The sequence below is a fragment of the Saccostrea echinata genome, unplaced genomic scaffold, assembly GCF_033153115.1.
Source record: "Saccostrea echinata isolate AGI-Se365-2 ecotype Australia unplaced genomic scaffold, CSIRO_AGI_Sech_v1 ptg000010l, whole genome shotgun sequence".
NCBI classification, from domain to species: Eukaryota; Metazoa; Mollusca; class Bivalvia; order Ostreida; family Ostreidae; genus Saccostrea; species Saccostrea echinata.
Window position 1 is genome coordinate 8,667,135 of NW_026889759.1, and position 21,802 is coordinate 8,688,936.

Genomic DNA, 21,802 nt, shown 5'->3' on the forward strand with positions numbered 1-21,802 from the left:
TCTTAAAGATTTTTAATGTAAATGACACAACTAGTATCTGTGAAACTTATTTTCATGATATTTCATAAAGATTGCCCAAGCCATCTGTGAGAACATTCGTGGACAAAATTTGCCATTTTTTTAACATGTTTCCATGCCAACGGTGAATATTTTGAAAAATGAAAATGTTTAATGGATGTCTAGAGTTTCTGATCTTCATTTCTGAAAACCGATCATGGTAGCTTAGTGGTAGGGTGTTCGCTTCGTGATCAGGATACCGGGTGAACATAGGTAGTGACTGTTCCTTCGCCAAGCGCCCGGCATCAGAAGTGAAAATTTCTGCATGGTCTTTCGGATGAGACCTTAAAAATCGAGGTCCCTTGTCACGGTGGGCGTTGGCACGGTAAAAGACCCTCACTCCTCAATGGTCCTGAGTGCCGAGCATAAACACTATATATGCCTCACCTGCATATAGTGTTTATGTCTCCCAACTGTTTGGGAACACAAGAGCATGTTCGGAGTGATCATTTTTTTAAAATCTAGACATGCTATTTGAGAAAAAAGTGGTGTTACAGGACTTTTAAAATCTCGTTTAAAGTCAGCATACTGCAAATCCTTTGGTAGTTATAATGACCTTGTTTGCAAACACAGCCTATCGTTAGGTCATATTTTGACTGGTCATACTGGTCAATTGTTAAGGCCTTTCTTTTTTCTTTTTTTATAATTTCGACCACCCATTACTCAGTTACATGTACCTACTCTAAACAGAGGGCTCACGGATGTTGTGACCGAATAACAGGGGATACTTACTCCTCCTAGGCACATGATTCCAGCTATGAGGTTTTCATGGGCCCGTGCCCTATTTACGATTCGTATATCGTTTACGGGATCACTGTTCGTTATCTTCACCTATTTCATTACTGGGTTAATTAGTCAAGGTATTCCTATTGATAGCTTAAACTAGAGACAATTCTGATTTTTGAGAGTCGTGACTCGTGAATTTCTGTGATTGTAAATGGTAAATTACGACACTTTCCCCCCGCCATACTTCATATATATTGTATTCATATTTTGATGTTTTGGGTTTTTTGAAGAGGTCACAAAAATTAGGACAGCCTGAATATGACAACAACGATCTGGGTAAAACTAATTCATTTGATTGTTAATCTGTAAGCGTATTCAAACTTATCTATGATGATGATAGATTTATGCTTTTGTAGATCCCTTCAGTTTAAGGGAAAATGTGTGATTAATTTGATTAATGTATTCAGTATCTAATCGGATACGTTTGTGATAAATGGGGAAAACTATGATTAGCCTGTTTGGCACATATACAGTATATGAATTATTCTCTTTAATAGAGAAGTGGACAGGCATCAACCTTCTAAGAAAAACTGCCGGTGTAAAGACGAATTGTGATCCCGGTAGAAAAATGACGGGAGATCCCGGTCATTATTCAACGTCGAAAAATTACTTCCGGTCATTATTTGATGCTTTACTTTCGCCTGTAGAAAAAGTGTCATCACCCTCTGCATACCTTACGCGAGGAAAAATAACTCCTTGTATTTTTTTTGGGATGTATTTTTAATTTTTTGTTTTAATCAAAATTAAGTCCTGTGGGCCAAAATTCTCACCTTAATTAAGAATAGAACGATGATATGTTGGTCTCATTAAATCTTTGTATGGACATACCCTTCCGGGCAATTAATGTATCGATTAAAATAATCTGTCTGTATAGGATAAATTGACAACATTCATCTACTTTAATCTGCACTATGTGGAAATGCTTCCATATTGATTTGACAAATGTAAATGTACATGAATCATTGTTTTAAGAAGCGTTTTTTTTTTAATTTCCCCTGTGGATTTGTTTTCCATTTTTACTTACTTTTGATACACTTAACAATGTCGTTTTAGCAAACTTTAAGGTTTAATATAGATTCTCAAGACCAGACATCGTCCAATTGTGGATGTAAAGTCCCTATGATCAGACGTTTTCGTATATTAAAGAAAGCAGAAATGAGAATTTTACAGGAAAATATAGATTAAATTTTAACATTTTTTTTAAAGATGTATAAGCTAGTTTTATTTAAAAAGGTAAAATTTAAAAAAAAAATTAAAATACTACTGAATACGTCAACTTTAAAAAAAATGTTTGTTTGCCCTCTCCCGACTCAGGATGAAAAAAATGGGACGGCAGGTAGGTGGGAAATATTTTTTGAGTCGGGCTATTTTTAGACAGTCGGTCAGGAGAGAGCAACTAAACATTTTTTTTAAATATGGCCTGACTTAATTAAAATGGAAATAGTTTTTATGGAAGGAAATGAATTGTCAAGTAAAATGACACTAATTAAACTAGTATCTAAAAAGTTTTTTTCTATGGGTATTAAGGATTATACCCATGAATCAAATTTTTTTAAGACTAGGGATCATTTTCTACGGGGTTTATTCGTCTTTACACCGGAACCGGTAACAGCCTACGTTCGACCGATGTTTTAACTCGAATATACCTTGATTTACGTTATTGGCAAGTTAATGAATTATAAATACGATGACTTCAACTTTTCTATCGTCAACTTCCCTTATTTATGTAGCAATATACCACAATCACCTGTTTATGTTGTTTACGTTTCCAAGTTGATTAAATATGCAAGAGCATGTTCTACGTACGAACAATTTCTAAAACGAGACAAGCTATTGACAAATAAGTTGATGATACAAGGATATCAACAGTCTCTTTTGAACTCAACATTTTGCAAATTCTATGCTTGATACAATGACCTTGCTAGCAAATAAAATCCATCATTAAGTCGAATGTTGACTGAAGTTATTCATAAAAATTGTTGGAGCATAATTTTGACACTGAATTCTCTACGGAATTTTCTGTTTATCTGAACATGACAAGGAGCACACGACAGGTGTGACCAGTCGACAGGAGATGCTTACTCCTCCGTGACACATTATCCCACCTCTGATGTTTTTAGAGGTTCGTGTTTGTCTGCTCCCAGTTTGTATTATTTTTGTGAGAGGGGGTGTATAATTTGCGGGATCTGACCTACATTTTCAGTATGTATGACCAAAATAATGTCTTTAGGACAGGTTCATTTCCAAGTAACTATAAGTCCTATGATGAATTAACTTGCATGGATGATGCATCTAGGGATGTACACTATCAGCCTTGCTTCGGATGCTGGATCTGACCGACACTTTCGGAAGAAGTAAACAGGTTAAAATTTTGGAGAAGATTCATTCCAAACTAACTATAAGCTCTACCTGGACAAAAATTGCAAGGATGCTGCATCAAAGATGTACGCTACCAGATTTGCTTCGGATGCTGTATTCTACATATTTTAGATGAACTAACAGTTAAGGTTTTCGGAGCAGGTTTATTCCCAAGTATTTATGTGTATATTAATCTTGCATAGATGTTGCAACTAGGAATACTACCAGAATATTTGTTCGGTGTTTGCTTTACTTATAGATACATTCATCATGTTGAGCTTTGTAATCATTTGATAACCAATATGCATGTTTCTACTGCCTCTATGTATGTATACTAGTATTTAAAAAAATCAGATTCATCAAAAGATATACTTGTAACTTCTTTTTTTGCAGTGAAATAAACGCCTTAACATTAATCAAGATGTTTACATGGCACAACATGGCTAAGGTGAGATCAGGGTGAGTTCTCCAACTTATGAAAATATGTTCACGTATACATGTATCTTATATTCATGTACATATTCGGACTCTCGTGACAGAGTAATTAAAGTACTGTATATAACGTGATTTTCGCGACACCTTATTTTCGCCAGGTTATTATTTGATATTTACGAGCGAGAAAAAAATTTCACGAATTATTATACCCGCACTTTCTAATTGTTACTGTTGTATTTAATCTGTAATGATAAATTTTCGCTTGATTACGCGAATAAAAAAGTAATTAACAGTACTTCAGAATGCTAGTATTAGTAGCCCAAAGCAGGATTTCCATGTAAGGAAAACAGTGATGGCCTCATCTGTTTAAAGTAGCTTAAACTCTTAAAAATTTTGAGAAAAAAATCTAAATAACTTATACAGGTCAAGGTCAGTTGTAAATGGCTAATCGTTATTTTGAAATAAAATTATGCAAATGCTAAAAAAAATGTAAATGTGTTTATTTTGTCTTTCATGGCATGATATGAATCTAAATAATAATAAGGTTAAGCTTGTGAAAGTGCCTAACAGTAACAACAAAATGAAAACTATGATGATCTTATTGTTTAAAGGACATCTGTATCAAAAACTTGAATTAGAACGATGTCACTAATATTGGACTACTTTCATTTGTAACTAATTTATCACTTCCTTTTGTAATAATATTTCTGATACACAGAAGATGAATATAGTGACGATTCATTTTCACGTGGTTTTGTTGTTGGCAGACTGTTCCGTGCTTTACGACACCGACATTATTCTGTCCAATCCACGGCGTCCATTTCTCCAGAATCCATTAATGTTAAACCATTTCATGAGATTCCAGGGCCTAAAGGCAAATATACAATTCCTTGGATCGGAACAGTCCTGATGACAAGATCTATGGGTACTTCTTTCTTTTCAGTTTTCCATGTCTTTGTGAAATAATTGTATTAGATACTGTATGTGTACTTAGAAAAGCGGGCTTCACATTTTAGCGGCTTTGGCGGAGACAACGATGCGCTAATTCATGAATACAGCTAAGAAATCATTTATAAACAAAATATACGGCACAGACATGTATAGCGCTAATTCATGATTTCGCCAACTCCAAACCCCAATGATTGCGCTAAATTTTGAATACGCCAAATTATGTACACGTACAGTATATCCTGTGGGATTAATTTTTAGATTGTTTTTGGGTACCTCTTACAAAAACCCCAACGATGATTGATGTTGAAAATATACGCTGTTTCTTTTATAACAAGATGTACACCCACGAAATTACTTCCTCTCAAACCCGCAAAACCTAACACTGGTCCCATGCCACTAATATTGAATGATTCCAAGGTGGTTTGAAAATTTGAAAAAAAATATTACCAATTTTTCTACATGTAATTGATGCTGGAGGACAAATACGGATTTCTTTTTCAAGATCTAGCCTTTGTTTTTTATCAAGCATAAGGGTTATAGATTATCTAGACCAGATACCGTCCCACTGTGGATGTAAAGTCCGTATGTATGATAAGACGTTTTCGTATTTTAAAGAACAAAATATGACAAATGAATCTGCAAAAAAGTATCTTGCATATTAAAAACTCTCTCACAAAAAATAGACATTAAACTTTTTATAAAGATGAACGCTAGTCTTATTAATAAAAAAAAATAAGATTTTGTTAAAATCAGAATATTGTTGTTTATTCAAAATATAATTGGTATTTATGGAAGGAGATAAATTGTCGTTTAATCTACTTCATTTTGTGTGTATATATATATATATATATATATATATATATATATATATATATATATATATATATATATATATATATATATAAAATATTATATCATATTATATTTTAGGATTATACCCAAAATTCAAGTTCGCAGATTTTGCTACAAAACTACAAGAAACCTTTGGCGACCTCGTGAAGACAAGACTCAAGGACAAATGGACGGTATTCGTTTTCCACCCTGATATAGCAAAGGAGGTAATGGACATACGAATGCCCCATCCATACAGACCACCGATTGATATCTTAGCTGCGTATAGCAGTAGAAAAAATCACTGCCAGAGTTTGGCAACCAGGTTATTTACATGCATCACATTTTTTAAATGCAGCAAGATAATTATACCCTTCCTTTACTGCATCCTTCTGCTGTACAGCGTATAAGATAGGTATTTGATATTTTTAAAAGTAATTTCTGATTTGATCAAACACAATTACACTTACAACTATATATCTGAAAATAGTTGGTGTTGCAAAATTGATTACTTTAACTAAAGTTGCGTCATATAACTTCAATTGAAAATGATAACTTTGTTCAAAGTTAAAATCTGAACAGGAAGGAGGGAGATACAGGATAAAAAAAGACTTGTTTCCATTTTCAACAGGAATGGCGAGGAATGGGCAGCGCTGCGAAAACCCACTCAAGAACTTATAACAAAACCAGCAGTTGTCGCGGATTATGTACACATTCTATCAGATGTCGCAGAGGACTTTGTCGGAAAATACAAAAATGGCGGCAAAGTGGCAGACCTGAGATCAACACTTGTAAATTATGCAACCGAGAGTAAGTAAACTGGTAGAGATTCAAAGAAAATACTGTATTTTAAGAGAACGTAACTCGTAAAGTTCATCAGTTGCAAGCTATCTTTATCTATGACAGATCATGCAAGAGGGATAGGTTAATTTGATGTCCAGACTGGTCTGTACATAGACCAAACCCAAGAGCACGCGAGAAAAAAATGTTTAAAAAGAAGTATGTAATTTATATTGTTGATATTCTGATCAAATGATCTAATCTAAGATTGATAGTATTTCAAATGATGCATACACAAAACCATCTATAAATCCAAGTGATTAAATTGCACTGCATGTCATTTAAGGGTCAACTCAACGAAGTTGAGGGAACTTTTGTAAAACTCTTGGTGTCGGCTTCCAAGGTTAAAGTTTTTGGAGCGATATCTTTACTAGTACCTACATATATGCCCTATATTGATCAGAAATGCATAGATGATGTATCTAGTATGTGTCACTGTACCAATCAGATTTTCAGATGCTGCATTTTCAGCCAAGATATTCCATAAAAATGACAAGATTGAAGTCTTTGTAGCAGGTCCATTCTGAAGTAAGTATAAGCCCTATGTAAACCAAACTTGCATGATTTATTCATCTAGAGATGCACACTACCAAACTTGCTTCGAATGCTCGATCTGACCTACATTTTCAGAATGAGTGACCAGGTTAACGGTTTTGGAGCAGGTTCATTTCAGTGACGTTAAGCCCTATATAGACCAAACTTGCATGGACGATTCATCAAGGGATGCACCTTACCAGACATGTTTAAGATGTTGGATCTGACATAAGTTTTCCAGATGAGTGACCAGGTTAAAGTTTTTGAGCAGGTTTAATCACAAGTAACTATAATCCTTTTGGTGACTAAACTTGCATGGATGATTTATCAAGAAATGAACACTACCAGACTTGCTTCAGATGCTAGATCTTATCTACATTTTTTAGGACAAGTAACCAGGTTAAAGTTTTAGGAGTAGGTCCATTCTTAAGAAATTATAAGCCCGATGATGGCCAAACTTGCATGAATCATTCATCTAGATCGACACACTACTACTCTTGCTTCGGATGCTGGATTTGAGCTACATTTTGTGGATAAGTGACCTTGTTAAAGTTTTTAGAGTAGGGTCATTCAATATGAATTCTCTCAGACTTACTTCAGATACTGGATTTGATCTTCATTTTCCAGATGAGTGACCATTTGAAAGTTCGTTCCGGTGTAACTTTAAGCCTTGCCCTGACTAAACTTGCATGGATAATGCATCTACCAGTCTTGCTTTGGATGCTGGTTTTTAGGAATGACAGATTCATGCTTTGCTTAGTATTTTTGATCTGATGTTCATTTTCTGGATGAATGATCAGATTAAAGTTTTTGAAGAGGTTCATTTCCAGCTCACTACAAGCCCTACATCGGAAAACTTACTTGGAGGGTACATCTAGATATGCACACTACCGGCCTTGGTTTGGATCCTGAAACTTGCTTACAAATTTCCAGGTGATTGAACAGAAAAAAGGTTTTGGAGTAAGTCCATTCCTAAGTAACTAAAAATCCTACTAAGACCAAACTTTCAGTCAGGGGTTCACACTACCAGAATATTTGTTTAGCGTGGGACTTTGCCTTATTTTAATATAACATTTGTTAAGGTGAGCTGTGTACCCTTTGATTACCTTTGCTTGACAAGAAGGAACGAGTTATAAATCTTGTCTTTCACCTGAATCACTAAATGAAAAATATAAGTCAGGTGCAGCATTCAAAGAAAAATATTTAAAAAAAAACGTTGTGTAACAGGTAAAGTTTGTATATCATGTGACATGGTCAAAATTTGTGCCAACCAACTTAGACCATGTAAGAATATTTTTCGTGGCTTTTAGTTCTAATGACAACTTTTCCATTCGTGTTTTCCAGGTGTCGGTATGCTATGTTTCAACAGAAGATTGGGCTGTTTGTGTGATGTTCCCATTATCGACATCAATCTTTTGGAGGATATGTTTGAAGCTATCTTCATAGATTATAATTATCAAGGAGTGAAACTATATAAATATTTTGAAACACCTTTTTACAAAAAATTTGAGAGAGCAGCTGACCATTTGTATGGGTACGATTAATCTTGTAGATTGTTTGATTTCTTTCAGAAAAAAATTAGATGTCTAATTTAACTTTCCTTTGATATCTAGATTGTGTATGACAAGACTCTATGAAAAGTAATTTTATAAATTAGAATTTGCCATGCAGAGATCAGGATTGCGATGGAGAAGCTAGAAGCTGCTAAAAGAGAGGGCAAAATTGAAGAGTATGTTGATGGTCCGAATTTACTTTACTCGATGTTAACCCACCCAAGCATGACACTAGAATACACCGAGAGGTCTCTGATGGATCTTTTTGTGGCTGGAGTAGAGTCGGTAACAAATAGAGTGAAATACTGAAGGGCTGATTATTTCTTTTTGCTAACTTTTGAACAGCACCATACAAAAACCTTGCTCTCGAAACTTTGCATGACCAATATCGGGAAAGAGAGGCTAAGAAACCACCTACAAAAGGGATTATAGTCAAATCTAGTTTGAACCGTCAATATTGAGACCTGGAAAAAAGTATACGTATGGTTTTCTTTTTTTTTTAATTTACAAGCAATGGTAAGCGACAACCTTTCAGACTTGAATGTATTCAACGTCTTTACAAAAGTCTACTTTTAGTGCCTTCATTCCCAGCCAGTTACTCGTTATCATTATTTGTGAATATGCATATTCGCATATATCATAGGCTTACATAGACGTAGTTTATTACATTTTCAATTGCAAGAAAGATGCGATGCACACCTAATTGTCTCGAGACCCCCATTCAATTGTAATCTATTAAAAAAAAGATTCCCTCATTAGATGACTTATCACATGTTCGACAATACTACTCATGAGATGGATAAAATGCATGATTCAGCCTCCTTTGATAAAGTCATACCGATATTCTCTGAAAACACGATTACATAATGAATTAGTTTTTCTGTTTTATATTCGTATTACTTTTGTTGCACATTTGCTTTGTAAATATCAAACCTTTCATTATAGACTGCAAATACTTTAACATTTCTGTGGTTTGAACTGGCAAAAAATCCTGAAAAGCAGGAGAGACTTTATGAGGAAATTATATCTGTTTGTGGAGATTCTGATGTCACAAAGGAAGCTTTGACAAGAATGTCGTACCTAAAAGCATGTGTCCGAGAAATAATGAGGTATACATTTTGTTATTATTTGATATCAAGCTGTAGTAAATATCGGGTTATTTTTTTTTATCAGCATGAATTATTGCTGATATGGTATGCCGGAGAATTGTCCATGCACCATAGATTAAGTGAAAGAGTTTTGTTTCCAAAAAGTTAAAATGATTTGGCTCTCAGATGCTTAAGTCTGTGGTCACAGTCAAGTTTGTCCATACCGTGTTGCAGCAGACCTAAATGGTAATAAATAGAAACCTTGGAAATCTCTTTAAAATGTGTCTTCTCAAAGAGTAAAAGTGGATAAATTGGCAAATAGATCCTCCCTATGTACTCAAGATATTTTGTTCAAATCAGGCCTCATTTGGGGCCCACTTTTGGAAGACGATCTTTATTAACCTTCTCAAGAGCAGGAAGACTACAATTTGTCAAATATGCATGCATCGTCATTCTGTAGTTGTGAGTTAGTTCAAAGCATGACGTCAGAGGAACACAGCCTGATAAACAAAGTATAGAAAAAAACAGAAGATACCCTTTAGATAAAGTACTTCGGTGACTATAAAGGTTCACAGGCCTTCTTAAATGACAAATTTTGTATCCGTAATTATCTCATTTTTTCTGTACTGTCAGAAACTAGGTTTCTTTTTTAGTTGGCCCACTATCTCAAATATTTCTAAGCAATCCTTAAATGTTGCATTGACCTATATTCACCCAATTTTTCCCTTGTTTATGAAAACTGCCACAGATAAACTGATCCAAAAATAAAGCATTTGCACTTTTTCAAAAGATGATATTTTATAAGTTTTTAAAAATATTTTTTCCTTGATATTTCTAAAGCAGTTAAAATCGTATTTTCTTCCCTGGTACTTATACACAATATTTTCTAAAGCGATTACTTTGAGGTTAAGCCTAGCTATTACTGAAATGTATGCGCAATTATAATTTGTAGGGAAAGCCAATTTAATTGTGAAAAAAATATTTACCTTTGATATTTGTAATTAATTTTATTTTTGGTAGCTATTATTTCTTTTTCAAGGTTGTACAGGCCCACAAACTTGCACTTTCGCTATTTGAAAAATGAAGCTGTAATTGGAGGATACCGCATTCCACCAGGGGTAAAGTACTCAATTTTTTTTAATCCTTCAAAATTGTTGATTTTTTACACAAGAGGAATATGCCCATAGTTATAAAAACGTGAAAAATCAAATTTCAATCATAACAAAATTTTCTTTGATACTTCAGTTAACATTAATTACATTTCATATAAAATCTCCACTATTTGCTGCATTTCAAAAGTGTTGAAATTATTCAGCTATAAAATAGCATGTACACACCAAAGAGGGCAAAATGAACACAAATTTTCCATATGAGGTCTTCTCTTCATATTTTTGAAAGTATTTCTTCAGTGTAATTAGAAATATAGAATGTTTGGTTAACAAAAACGTGGAGTAAGGACCCACTATTACTTAAAATAGATTTTTATGACACAAAATTTTTATCATTATGAGAAATATTTGAGATCCAGCTATTCAAGGGTCATGTCACAAACTAACTTTAAATATCATTACCTGTCATGAGTTGTGTAATGTAGTTGTAAATTTCTCAGTCTCAATGAAAAAAAATCAGAATGTTTATGGTTTGTTTTCAAATCCAACGGAAACTGCAATTTTTTTACCATTGGATAAGTTTTGCTAAGGGAATTTTCCACAGAAAAAGATTGCTTGTCTTCAATATTCCAAAGTGAAAAATATCGATTCTACGATCAATATGTACCGGTCCTAACTGACAAAGCAGGTTACAACATAGTCTTTCTTTGTAAAGCTCATTATTTTAGAGGAACTTGGATTTAATTCTAGAAGTAGTAATCCAACTTTAACTCATAGTTCCCTTTCTAGGGAGGAAATTTTTCAAAATCATAGATCAGTTTTAATTTTTCTTAATACTTCCAATCAAACTGAATTTGAAATACCCATACCTTTACTGAATTCGTAAACTTCATAAAATCCTTACAAACAAAGATACAAGGCGGGTTCTAGTAAATGTTCTACTAAGTCTCTTTCTTTACTCCTCACGTAAATATTAACAGTCGTGAATTAGAAACTTCAGGAGTACTGTACAGCAAATGTGTGAGAAGTGGTGTTAATCAGATGTGGATTCTTAAAAACTCGGAAGGAACTTAAGAAAATTTGAAATCAAATTTTTTTTACCAAAATCAATTGCATCAACAGGTACGACCTCTCTACACTTTATACAACCATTCTCCACGATAAATTAAAGACTAGACTCTTTGACATCATAGACAACTGATTCCTCAATAAAAAAAAATTGAACTCGTAAATTTGTATACCTTGTCATTGGTCATCTGTAAACTTATTTTGTTAAGAAACATTCTGATGCTACACACAAGTACTCCGAGGTTAAAATTAAAAAGATATCTGAATTTCTCATTGTTTATATATGGGTTTTCCGAGAACAGGTCTTTCAGTCTGTTGGAATTTCCATGGGTACTAACTGTGCCCCATTATTAGCAGACCTGTTTCTGTATTCATATAAAGGAGAATTTATTCAAAACTTCATGAAAAGAAGAATTCTCTTGCTGTGTCCTTCAATTCGACATTTAGATATATCGACGACGTTTCATGAATTAATAACATTCAGTTTCATTCCTACGTTGATTCGAAATATTCCTTCGAACTCAAAATAAAAGACGCCATAGAGTCTGACACATGTTTAGCTTTGGATGTTTTACTAGAAAATGACAATGATGGCAAAAATGAGACTTTGATAAACGTAATCTTTTACATCCTTTACAATATACCATAATCACCTGCATAAGGAGTTTATATCTCCCGATTGATTCGATAACCAAGAGCATGTTCTAGGTACGAACAATTTCTAAAACGAGGCAGGCTATTGAAAAATAAGTTGATAATACAAGGACACCAACAATCTCATTTAAAGTCAACATTTCAGTGAACTTTGACTGTCGATACAGTGAACTTGTTTGCAAATACATATATAATCTGTCGGATGTAGACTGACGTCATTCATACAAATAGTTAGATCATTATTTTCACACTGTATTGACTACAGATTTTTTTCTTACACTCAATCATGACAATAAGCATACGGCGAGTGTAACCACTCAGCAGGGGATGCTTACTTCTTCATGGCACCTGATCCCACTTCTGTTTTCCAAGCTCCGTGTTGGCTGTGCTCATGTTGGCTGTGCTCATAGTCTATATTGTCTGAATGGAATTTTGAGAATGATCACTGTTCGTTATCTTCACATTTCATTTTTGTCATAATTTCTTGCCTAATATTAATAATTACCTTGTCCCATATACTAAAGTTCACAGTGTGAATGTGCTTTTTATATACAGGAAGCTGTGTATTTCCAACCCTTATTCGCCCATGTTCTTTGAATTTTATCACCTTTAAAAATTTATCAGTGTCAGAAAAACTTTGTTTAAGATTATCAGCATGCCCCAGTAACCTGTAAATTTTTTGGTCCTATGAACTATTGGCCATCAGACTGATTAGTCATTTAGTTTGTGCACTAAACATGTAATGCAGTATGTACAGAATATGAAATTTGAAGTTTATAAAAAAAAACACACTATTGAGATATTATTTTTGTAGCTAACATAACCTTGACCTTGGAGTTTGACCCAGTTTTGCAAAATTTTACCAAACTTTAACCTTGGCCACAACTTTTGAACAATTGGTGCTTGGGCTTTCATACTTCACATGTATAATTCTTGTGACGAAACCTTCCTTTGGATACCAACAAATTTGACGTATTGACTTTGACCTTGGAGTTTGACCTACTTTTGAAAAACTTTAACCTTGGCCATAACTTTTGAACGGTTGGTGCTAGGGCTTATTCTTCACATGTGTAATCCATGTGAGAAAACCTTTCTTTGGATACCAACAACTTTGACCCTCTGACCTTGACCTTGGAGTTTGACCCACTTTTGGAAAACTTTAACCTTGGTCATAACTTTTTAACATATGGTGCTAGGGCTTTCATACTTCACATGTGTAATTCTTGTGACAAGACCTTCCTTTGGATACCAACAGCTTTGACATTTTGACCTTGACCTTGGAGTTTGACCTACTTTTGGAAAACTTTAATCTTGGCCATAACTTTTGAACGGTTGGTGCTAGGACTTTCATACTTTACATATGTAATCCTTGTGAGAAGACCTTTCTTTAGATACCAACTACTTTTACCTTGACCTTGGAGTTTGACCCAGTTTTGCAACATTTTATCAACCTTTAACCTTGACTACAACTTTTAAACAATTGGTGCTGGGGCTTTCATACTTCACATGTGTAATCCTTCTGACAAGACCTTCCTTTGGATACCAACGAATTTGACGTTTTGACCTTGACCTTGGAGTTTGACCTACTTTTGGAAAACTTTAACCTTGGTCATAACTTTATTGGCGCTTTGGCTTTCATATTTCACCTGTGTGTTTCTTGGGAGAAGATCTTTCCTTGGGCACCAATAATTTTGACCATTTGACCTTGACTTTGATGTTTTTGACATACTCTGAAAAAAAACTTTTTTCATATCTATTCAATGGTTGCTGCTAGGGCTTTCATATTTCACAGGTTTATTCCTCGAGACAAGACCTTACTTTTGGTATCAATATATTTGATTTGCATGTGAGAAAGTTTAACCTTTGCTATAAGTTGCCATAAGGGGGCATCGGTGTTTCACAAACACATCTTGTTTTGTATTAGTTTTTATATTAAACTACTAAAAGACACTATATAATTAGGTAAATATCCTCTATGTATAGCTAGTGATAAATATGACAGCGGCAATGTCTCTGTAAATCTTCTGTTAGAGAACATGGACAGATGTTCAAACTATGATGGCAAGATTAATGCTACTAAGGGGTCACATCTACCCCTCAATATCGTATTATTGATATTTTTATTTTTATTTCAGAGGGTTGTCAACGGGTAACCGGTTACTCGATTACTCGTCGAAAGGTCCGAGTATCGCTTATCAAAATCGATATTCGAGTACTTGGAAAAATAAAACCATGAGATATTTCTTATTTTCATCATACTTTGTCAAGCACATTCTACTTTAAGAGTTTATCGTACCGTTATCTCAATTACAAAGCTTGGATTTTAGACTCTCGTCATGTTTTGACAACAATTTTAGTCATTAGCACCTTGGTCATGTAGCGGTTTATGGCCAGCTACACACCATTAATGGAATTTACACTTCAAATTAGTTCAATAAAAAATAGCATGGATATCTTATATTACTATATGTTACTTAGAAGGAAAAATGCTTCCTTCTTCCAATAATATAAATCTGGAAATGTTTTAAACGAATCTTTAAAATGTTAATTATTTAAAGCTGAATTTACTTCCATGAGAGGGACAAACAATATGTTAAATCATTTACGTACCAAGCATAGTGATATCAAAATAACACCGAAAAAAAAAACAGCAAAAATTTGACATGCACAATCTGATGATATAACACGAGCAACATAGTTGAGATGCTAGATCTATTTGGATTATACGCAGTTGTGAATGATCGAGAACATTATTGAAGATTGAAATTCATGAAATATATTTGGGTCATTTGATACTGATAATCATTCCAAACTTCCCTTACGACAAAATTGAATGTTAATCATGATTTATATCTTCATATTTATTAAAATTTATTTGGCTTTTATTATTTTTTTTTCTCCATACTTAATTTACGTCGGCATTTAGATCATGAAATTATGTTCAGTGGCAATGAACAATATACGAAAGTGAAGATACATATGTTTAAATTTTGATCTTTTTTTCTTGAATAATAATCGAGTACTCGAAAACTCGCGATCGGAAAGACAGGCGAGTAACCGGTTACCAAAACTTGTCGATTTAATTTGTCAACACTCTTTCGGACTAATGTCCTTGTTTGTTCGAAAATAATGGGTAAAGATCCTCGATTTTTCAAAAGTCCGGAGGTTTTCCTTCCAGAGCGATTTGTTCGTGGTGATGGAAGCTTAAGTGACGAATACAAAAATACTCATCCATATGCTACACTCCCTTTTGGATTTGGTTTAAGGAGTTGTGTCGGACAACGGTTTGCAGAAACAGAAATGCTTGTTATAACGGCAAAGGCAAGTTTAAAAAAATAAAGAAAAACTTTCTTCAGCTTTCTTCATTTACGATTTTCATCCATCAAAAGCCTATAAAGTTTCATTACGATACGTAAAAATTAAAAAATGTAATGAAACATTAATTAAGATAAATATAAGAAGACGTGTTAAGTTTCATATTGTTTAAATCAATACTTAGAGAGCAGGTAATATTTCCTGAGTCAGAATATTAATATAAATACATTTAATTACTGTAATGAAAATTGGGGGGTGGGGGGGGTGTATCATTGTACATAAAATGATGTTTTTGTTTTTTGTAACAAATTTCTTTCTACTTACAGTTTTTCCGCTGCTTTGAAGCTGTTCTGTCCCAGGAGACAAATCAAACAATGGAATTCGTTGATCGAATATTTACAGCTCCGAAGAATGAAGTGTCATTGTTAATCAAACCAAGAAAATGACATCTTGAAATCAGTTTAAGATATTATCTCTAAATACAGTAGTATTTTTATTTTACAGTAATATTATCCATTTGCATATTATAGTTTTTAATAAAAAAAAGAATGACTTTTAAAATAGAGAGAATGTAATATCAAAGAATTGAAATTTTGTGCAGTTTACAAAAGCTCAAAATGATAGTGTATACATAAGGCCTTACACAATACAAATATGACGTAACGTTGGACTTGGATCGTTGTATAAACCAAATCGTTACAGACAAACTTCTAATTTTTATTCATTGGTTCCGTCTTGGTTATCAAACAATTTAAAATTAACATAGTCTTTAAATGAGTTAACAACAGTAACAACCTCTCTATAGACTACATATAAATCAGGAATGGGGTATTTGAAATAAAGTAATTGTAATGATTATCGAGTGTAATTACAAGTAATTACATTTTTCATAATAATTGGAAGTAATTATACCCACACTTTCTAAAGAAAGCCCGGGTATACTGTTGTTACCCTGATCCGTCTGTAAGTCCGTTTGTCACACTTTATTCTTCCTCAAACTCGTCGTTTATTTTAAGCAGTACCCAATTAATTTTTTGGAATATAATGTTAGTTTTTTTTTTTTTTTTTTTTTTTTTCCAAATTTATTTCCCAGATCCTACTTATTAACAATTTTTGATATATATATATATATATATATATACTAATAAGTTGGCAGCTGCCAGGGATGGGGCCCTGACTAAGCTCCATTACAAGTATAACATTGTAATTACATGTACATGTTGAATTTTCTTGATTTGAAATTAGCATTTCGTAGAATGCTTAGATAATATATGCAAACAAAATAATAAATATAATTATACAATTTTAAACGAACAAATACTGTATAGCTGTCAGGAAAATCATCGGTATTTTACATTACATATGTAAACAATATATATTTACGATATATAGAAGGGAGGTAAATCTATCACCATCTCAGAGTCTCTAATTTTACCTTCCTTCTTGTGTACGTCCCGAGGGCCTGGTCCCCCTCAAAGACAAAAACATCTACATTTTTCTTAATAATTTTTTGAAAAATATGGAATAATTTGTATTTCCCACAGCATGTAAAATTTCAGAATACTTTAAAATACAAGATTTTAAATTAAGTAATATTCTTTCAGCTGTTTCATCAACATTTTCTAATCGACAATACATTTTATATTTATATATCTTAAAAGCCACAAAAGACAACAGTAAATTATATATGACAGTGGTTTCATTTCTAACATTGTAAAAACCAAAAATTATGTGTTTCCATTTTACATCAAAACCTAGAAAATCGCTCACTCTATTCCATAAAAGCTGCACATTTGCACACTCAAAAATTAGGTGCTTTGAATTTTCTACAACTTCGCTACATATTTTACATATGTAATTAGAGTTTTTGTTTATCTTGCTTACAAAATAATTATTTGATAGTATATTATTTATTAGCTTATAGTTAAATTCCGCGATTTGTTTATCTTTCATTAACTCTATCTTATTTATATAGATTTTTTCCCAGTCGCTTTTATGTATATTAAACTCTTTATTATATTTTGCTTGCACAACTGGAACTTGAAATTTGCTCTTTAAAAATTCATTATAAAAGAATTTTGTTGAATATTTATTAAAGCATGGGGTATTTAATGACATTTCCTTATAATGTTGACACACATTGAAATCATATTTTTCTTCATATTTCTTGAAAATTGATTTTATTATTTTATATTCACATAACCAATTACTCTTATTGATTAATATCCCTGCCATTTCATCTGGTGGTTTTAAAGTCCCATTTTCGGAAAATATGTCTTTGACAAACAATATACTGCTCTTAAGCCAATTCTTAAAGAAAATTGTTTTTCCTTTATATGAATATCTTAGATTTGACCATATCGGTTGTTTAAGAAAATTTTCAATATTGAGGTTGTCTTGTATATGTTTACATGCGTTGAAGCAGGTGAATACTTGTTTATAGAATAAAGGCATATTTTGTATTATTTCGTAATTTTCTATATTATTTTCCGTTGTATTTATCACATAATCGATATCTATATTTATTGGAATACAGTAACTATTTACGTAATTCTTTATGCAGTGACCTGTTTCTTTCAATCTACGAACCCATGTGGCTTTTAGTGCTCTAAACTTAGATTCAATATCAGTTATCCCTAAACCACCATCCTTAACATGGCCAACCATTGTGTTCCTTTTGATCCGATCAATTTTATTCCATATAAAATTGAATATTAGTCTATTAATGTTTTTAATATAACTTCCATTGGGTGTTTCCAAAACACTTGCTATGTAAATGAGTTTTGCTAGTGCTAGAGAGTTTATTATAGTACATTTCCCAAATATTGTTAATTTTCTTCTCTTCCAAGATTCAAATAGAGTCTCTATTTCATGATAGACTTTCATCCAGTTCTTATTATAACATTCAATTTTATCGTGACCTATATAAATACCTAGACACTTTACTGCCTCGTTTGTTACTGTAATGCCCTCTATTTCTCTAAAAAGATTTTTTAGAGGACCAAGAAGAATGCATTCAGTTTTGTTAATGTTTATTTTAGAACCTGCATGGATGCAGAAATTGTTTATAGTTTCCAAAGCTTGTTTCAGAGATTCAATATTTTTTAATGTCAGTGTCATATCGTCAGCATGCTGTAAATTTTTTACTTCTTTTTCCATGTAATCAGCTTGAAAACCTTCTATACTTTCATTCTCTTTAATCTTAATAGACAAAATTTCCGCAACAAAAAGATACAAAATGGCTGATATTGGACAGCCTTGTCTGATTCCTCTTTTCATTTTACATGTTTTTGAAATCCATCCATTATTCTTTAATCTAAAGATAGGGCTGTAATACAGGGTTTTTATCCACTTTAAGAAATTCGGACCGAAATTAAATTTTTCTAAAGTTTTGAATAAAAAATTCCATTCGACTGAGTCGAAGGCTTTTTCAAAGTCTAAAAATAATAAAATTCCTTCTTTGTTATAGCTTTCACAATAATCAAAAAAATCTAGTATAAAGCGGGCATTCAATCCTATAAATCGGCCTTTTATATACGCTGTTTGTTCATATCCTATTTGCTTGTAAATAATCTTCTGTAATCTACGTGCACGTAGAATATAATGTTAGTTGGTGTCCTGTAGATATGCAATGGGGTTTTTGGAATTTTCAAATTTTGTCCAAAGGGCAAAATGGGGGCCAAAAATGACTTTTTTCCTCCAAAAACCTGGTTCCAAGAACTCCCTCTACATTTTACACCGTAGCCTCATCATTTTTGGAAGATGATTGGTGGTCTTCAATTGATGTGCAATAAGGAATTTTCATTTCAGCCTGGGGGTCAAATGAGGCTCGAAAAATAACTTTTTATACGAAAAACCCCTAGTTCCCAGAACTCCTCTTACATTTAACGCAGTAGCCTAATTATCTTTTGGAGGATGATTGGTGGTGTCCTATAGATGTGCAATAAGGTTTCGGAATTTTCATTTTCACCCTGGGGGTAAAAAAATGACGTTTTTTTATACAAAAAGCCCCTGGTTCCCAGAACTCCTCTTACATTTTACATAGTAGCCTAATCATCTTTAGGAAGATAATTGGTAGTGTTCTGTAGATGTGCTATAAGGTTTCCCCATATGTTCCTATGTAAAACTTTGATCGCCTCTTGTGGCCCCACCCTATTCCTGGGGGTCATGATTTGGACAAAATGAATCTACACTATGTAATGAAGCATTCACATATAAGTTTAAACTTTTCTGACTCAGTGATTCTTGAGGAGAAATTTTTTAAATTTTCAGTCATTTTTATCTCTTCTTAAAGAGGGTTTGACCCTTCCTTTGAACAAACTTTAATCTCCTGTATCCAAGGATACTTCAAGGAATTTTTATTGAAATAGAATTGCCTATGACCCGAGGGTGTGTCATAATATTCACCCAAGGTCATTTGGGCAAATTCAAGATCACTGGCTGAAAAAAGTATAACAATATTATCCTGTCTATAACTTTGTAATGGAGAACCACTGGAACCACATACTTGTTAACGAGTTTGCCTCTGATTTGTCTAATCTTGACCCAAGATTATTCCTTTAAGTTCAAGGTCCATGGTAGAGAAAAGTATTAAATTCTTGTTTAGGCAATAACTTTTAATGGAGAATTGCTGGAAACTCATTCTTGGTGCAGATTTTGCATGTAACCCCAAGGTGAGTCTTGATCTTGACCCAGAGTCATTCTGGCAAGTTCAAGGTCACTGGTAGAAAATGTATAAAATTCTTTGTCTGACTACATGGAAAATCACTGGAAGCTCATAAATGGTACAGGGATTGCTTATGACCAACAGGTACAGAAAACTCGATTATAACGAAGTCACTGGGTCCTGTGAAATTACTTCGCTGTATCCGTAATTCGTTATATCCATATAAGGAATTCGTTAAATTTATATAGCTGGGGATCTAAGAAAACTTCGTTATAACCGTGAATTCGCAATATCCGTGTTCGCACTAAACGAGTCTTACTGTATATCATGACCTTGACCAAGGTCATTCTTTCAAGGTCACTGGCAGAAAAGTATGAAATTCTTGTCTTGGTTTTAGCTATGTAATTGAGAATCATTGGAAAATTTTTTTTATTCTTGTAATAGGATTTTGAATTTCAATATTCAAAAGTTGCCCGCGTGGTGCAGTAGTTAGAGCGTCTGCTCTAGAGTTGCGGAGTAAGGGACTGATCCTTACGTCGAGTGTTCGAATCCACTGCAAGATGTGGAGACCGGTCCTTCGGATGAGACCGTATAAACTGTCGCAGTAAGTGTTGGCACAAAAAAAGATCCCTCAATGCTCAATGGCCCTAAATGCCGAGTATAGGTATAAATTTGCCGGCCTCCACCGGCAAGTGGTGGCGTCTCCATACGAGTGAAAAATTCTCGAGAGAAACCTTAAACAACAAACAAGCAAAAACAATATTCAAAAAAGGGCTTCTATCAGAATCAGTACTGACATGCAAAATTACATATCATTTTATACCCCTTTATGGAAGCATCAAAGATTCAAATGAAGGAAAGTCTGCTGTTAGAGAACGGCAGGGCCAGACTTGTTTCAGTAATAGGAATCATCTATGGTAGAGCCACAATGAGCATCCAAAGTTTTTATAGGAATACATATATATATATATATATATATATATATATATATATATATATATATATATATATATATATATATATATATATATATATATAATGTTAAAGAAAACTCATGAACAGCAAAAGCATAAAAAGTCATATTGATATGGGAGAACTCTCAGGTTGTGTACATTCAAATCATGACCCTTAGGGGAGGAGTGGAACACAATAGTCAATCAAAGTTATTAGACCCTGCCTCCTTTTTGTAGCCTTAAATGTGCTGCGGATTGGAAAAGTTGAGAGGGGGAAGTGGAAAGTGAGAAGGAAAGGAGTGGGACTGTACAGGGAAGTTAGGGAAGGGTATTGTAAGGAAGGAGAGAAGAGATAAGATTGGAAAGGAGTATGAGATTGAAAGGAAGGGATAGGTGGGAAAGAGTGGAATAGGAAGAAAGGGATAAAGATGGGTTGGAATTGGGAAGGGAAAGATTGTATTGTTAGGGAGGGTAAGGGAGTTATGGTTAGGAAAGGAATTGGGACGTGAGAAGGAATGGGAGGGAAGAGTATGGGATGAGAGGGAAGGGTTATTGGTTGGACGGGAAGGGTTTGAGGTGGGATGGGAAGGGAATGGGTGAAATG

At 33.6% G+C, this 21,802-nt stretch overlaps 2 protein-coding genes across 2 annotated transcripts; both read left to right on the forward strand.

Moving 5' to 3' along the window:
• Window positions 1-1,054: 1,054 nt before the first annotated feature.
• Window positions 1,055-12,861, forward strand: LOC133184529 (probable cytochrome P450 49a1). The gene is made up of 10 exons (XM_061319618.1): window positions 1,055-1,119; window positions 3,595-3,660; window positions 4,404-4,561; window positions 5,518-5,743; window positions 6,050-6,228; window positions 8,137-8,326; window positions 8,450-8,630; window positions 9,291-9,454; window positions 10,473-10,551; window positions 12,820-12,861. Exons 2-10 carry the CDS (start codon window positions 3,623-3,625, stop codon window positions 12,859-12,861), a joined length of 1,257 nt encoding a protein of 418 aa, XP_061175602.1. The 5' UTR covers window positions 1,055-1,119; window positions 3,595-3,622.
• Window positions 12,862-15,274: 2,413 nt separating this feature from the next.
• Window positions 15,275-16,255, forward strand: LOC133184688 (sterol 26-hydroxylase, mitochondrial-like). The gene is made up of 2 exons (XM_061319765.1): window positions 15,275-15,585; window positions 15,906-16,255. Exons 1-2 carry the CDS (start codon window positions 15,394-15,396, stop codon window positions 16,023-16,025), a joined length of 312 nt encoding a protein of 103 aa, XP_061175749.1. The 5' UTR covers window positions 15,275-15,393; the 3' UTR covers window positions 16,026-16,255.
• Window positions 16,256-21,802: the final 5,547 nt, after the last annotated feature.

Coding starts and splice junctions, on each gene's coding strand:
- LOC133184529 (XM_061319618.1), top strand. CDS start 3,623: ATGTTTACATGGCACAACATGGCTAAGGTGAGATCAGG. Junction 8,327..8,449: donor GCAGCTGACCATTTGTATGG/GTACGATTAATC, acceptor TTTATAAATTAG/AATTTGCCATGCAGAGATCA. Junction 10,552..12,819: donor GATACCGCATTCCACCAGGG/GTAAAGTACTCA, acceptor TTTTATATACAG/GAAGCTGTGTATTTCCAACC.
- LOC133184688 (XM_061319765.1), top strand. CDS start 15,394: ATGGGTAAAGATCCTCGATTTTTCAAAAGTCCGGAGGTTTTCCTTCCA. Junction 15,586..15,905: donor TGCTTGTTATAACGGCAAAG/GCAAGTTTAAAA, acceptor TTCTACTTACAG/TTTTTCCGCTGCTTTGAAGC.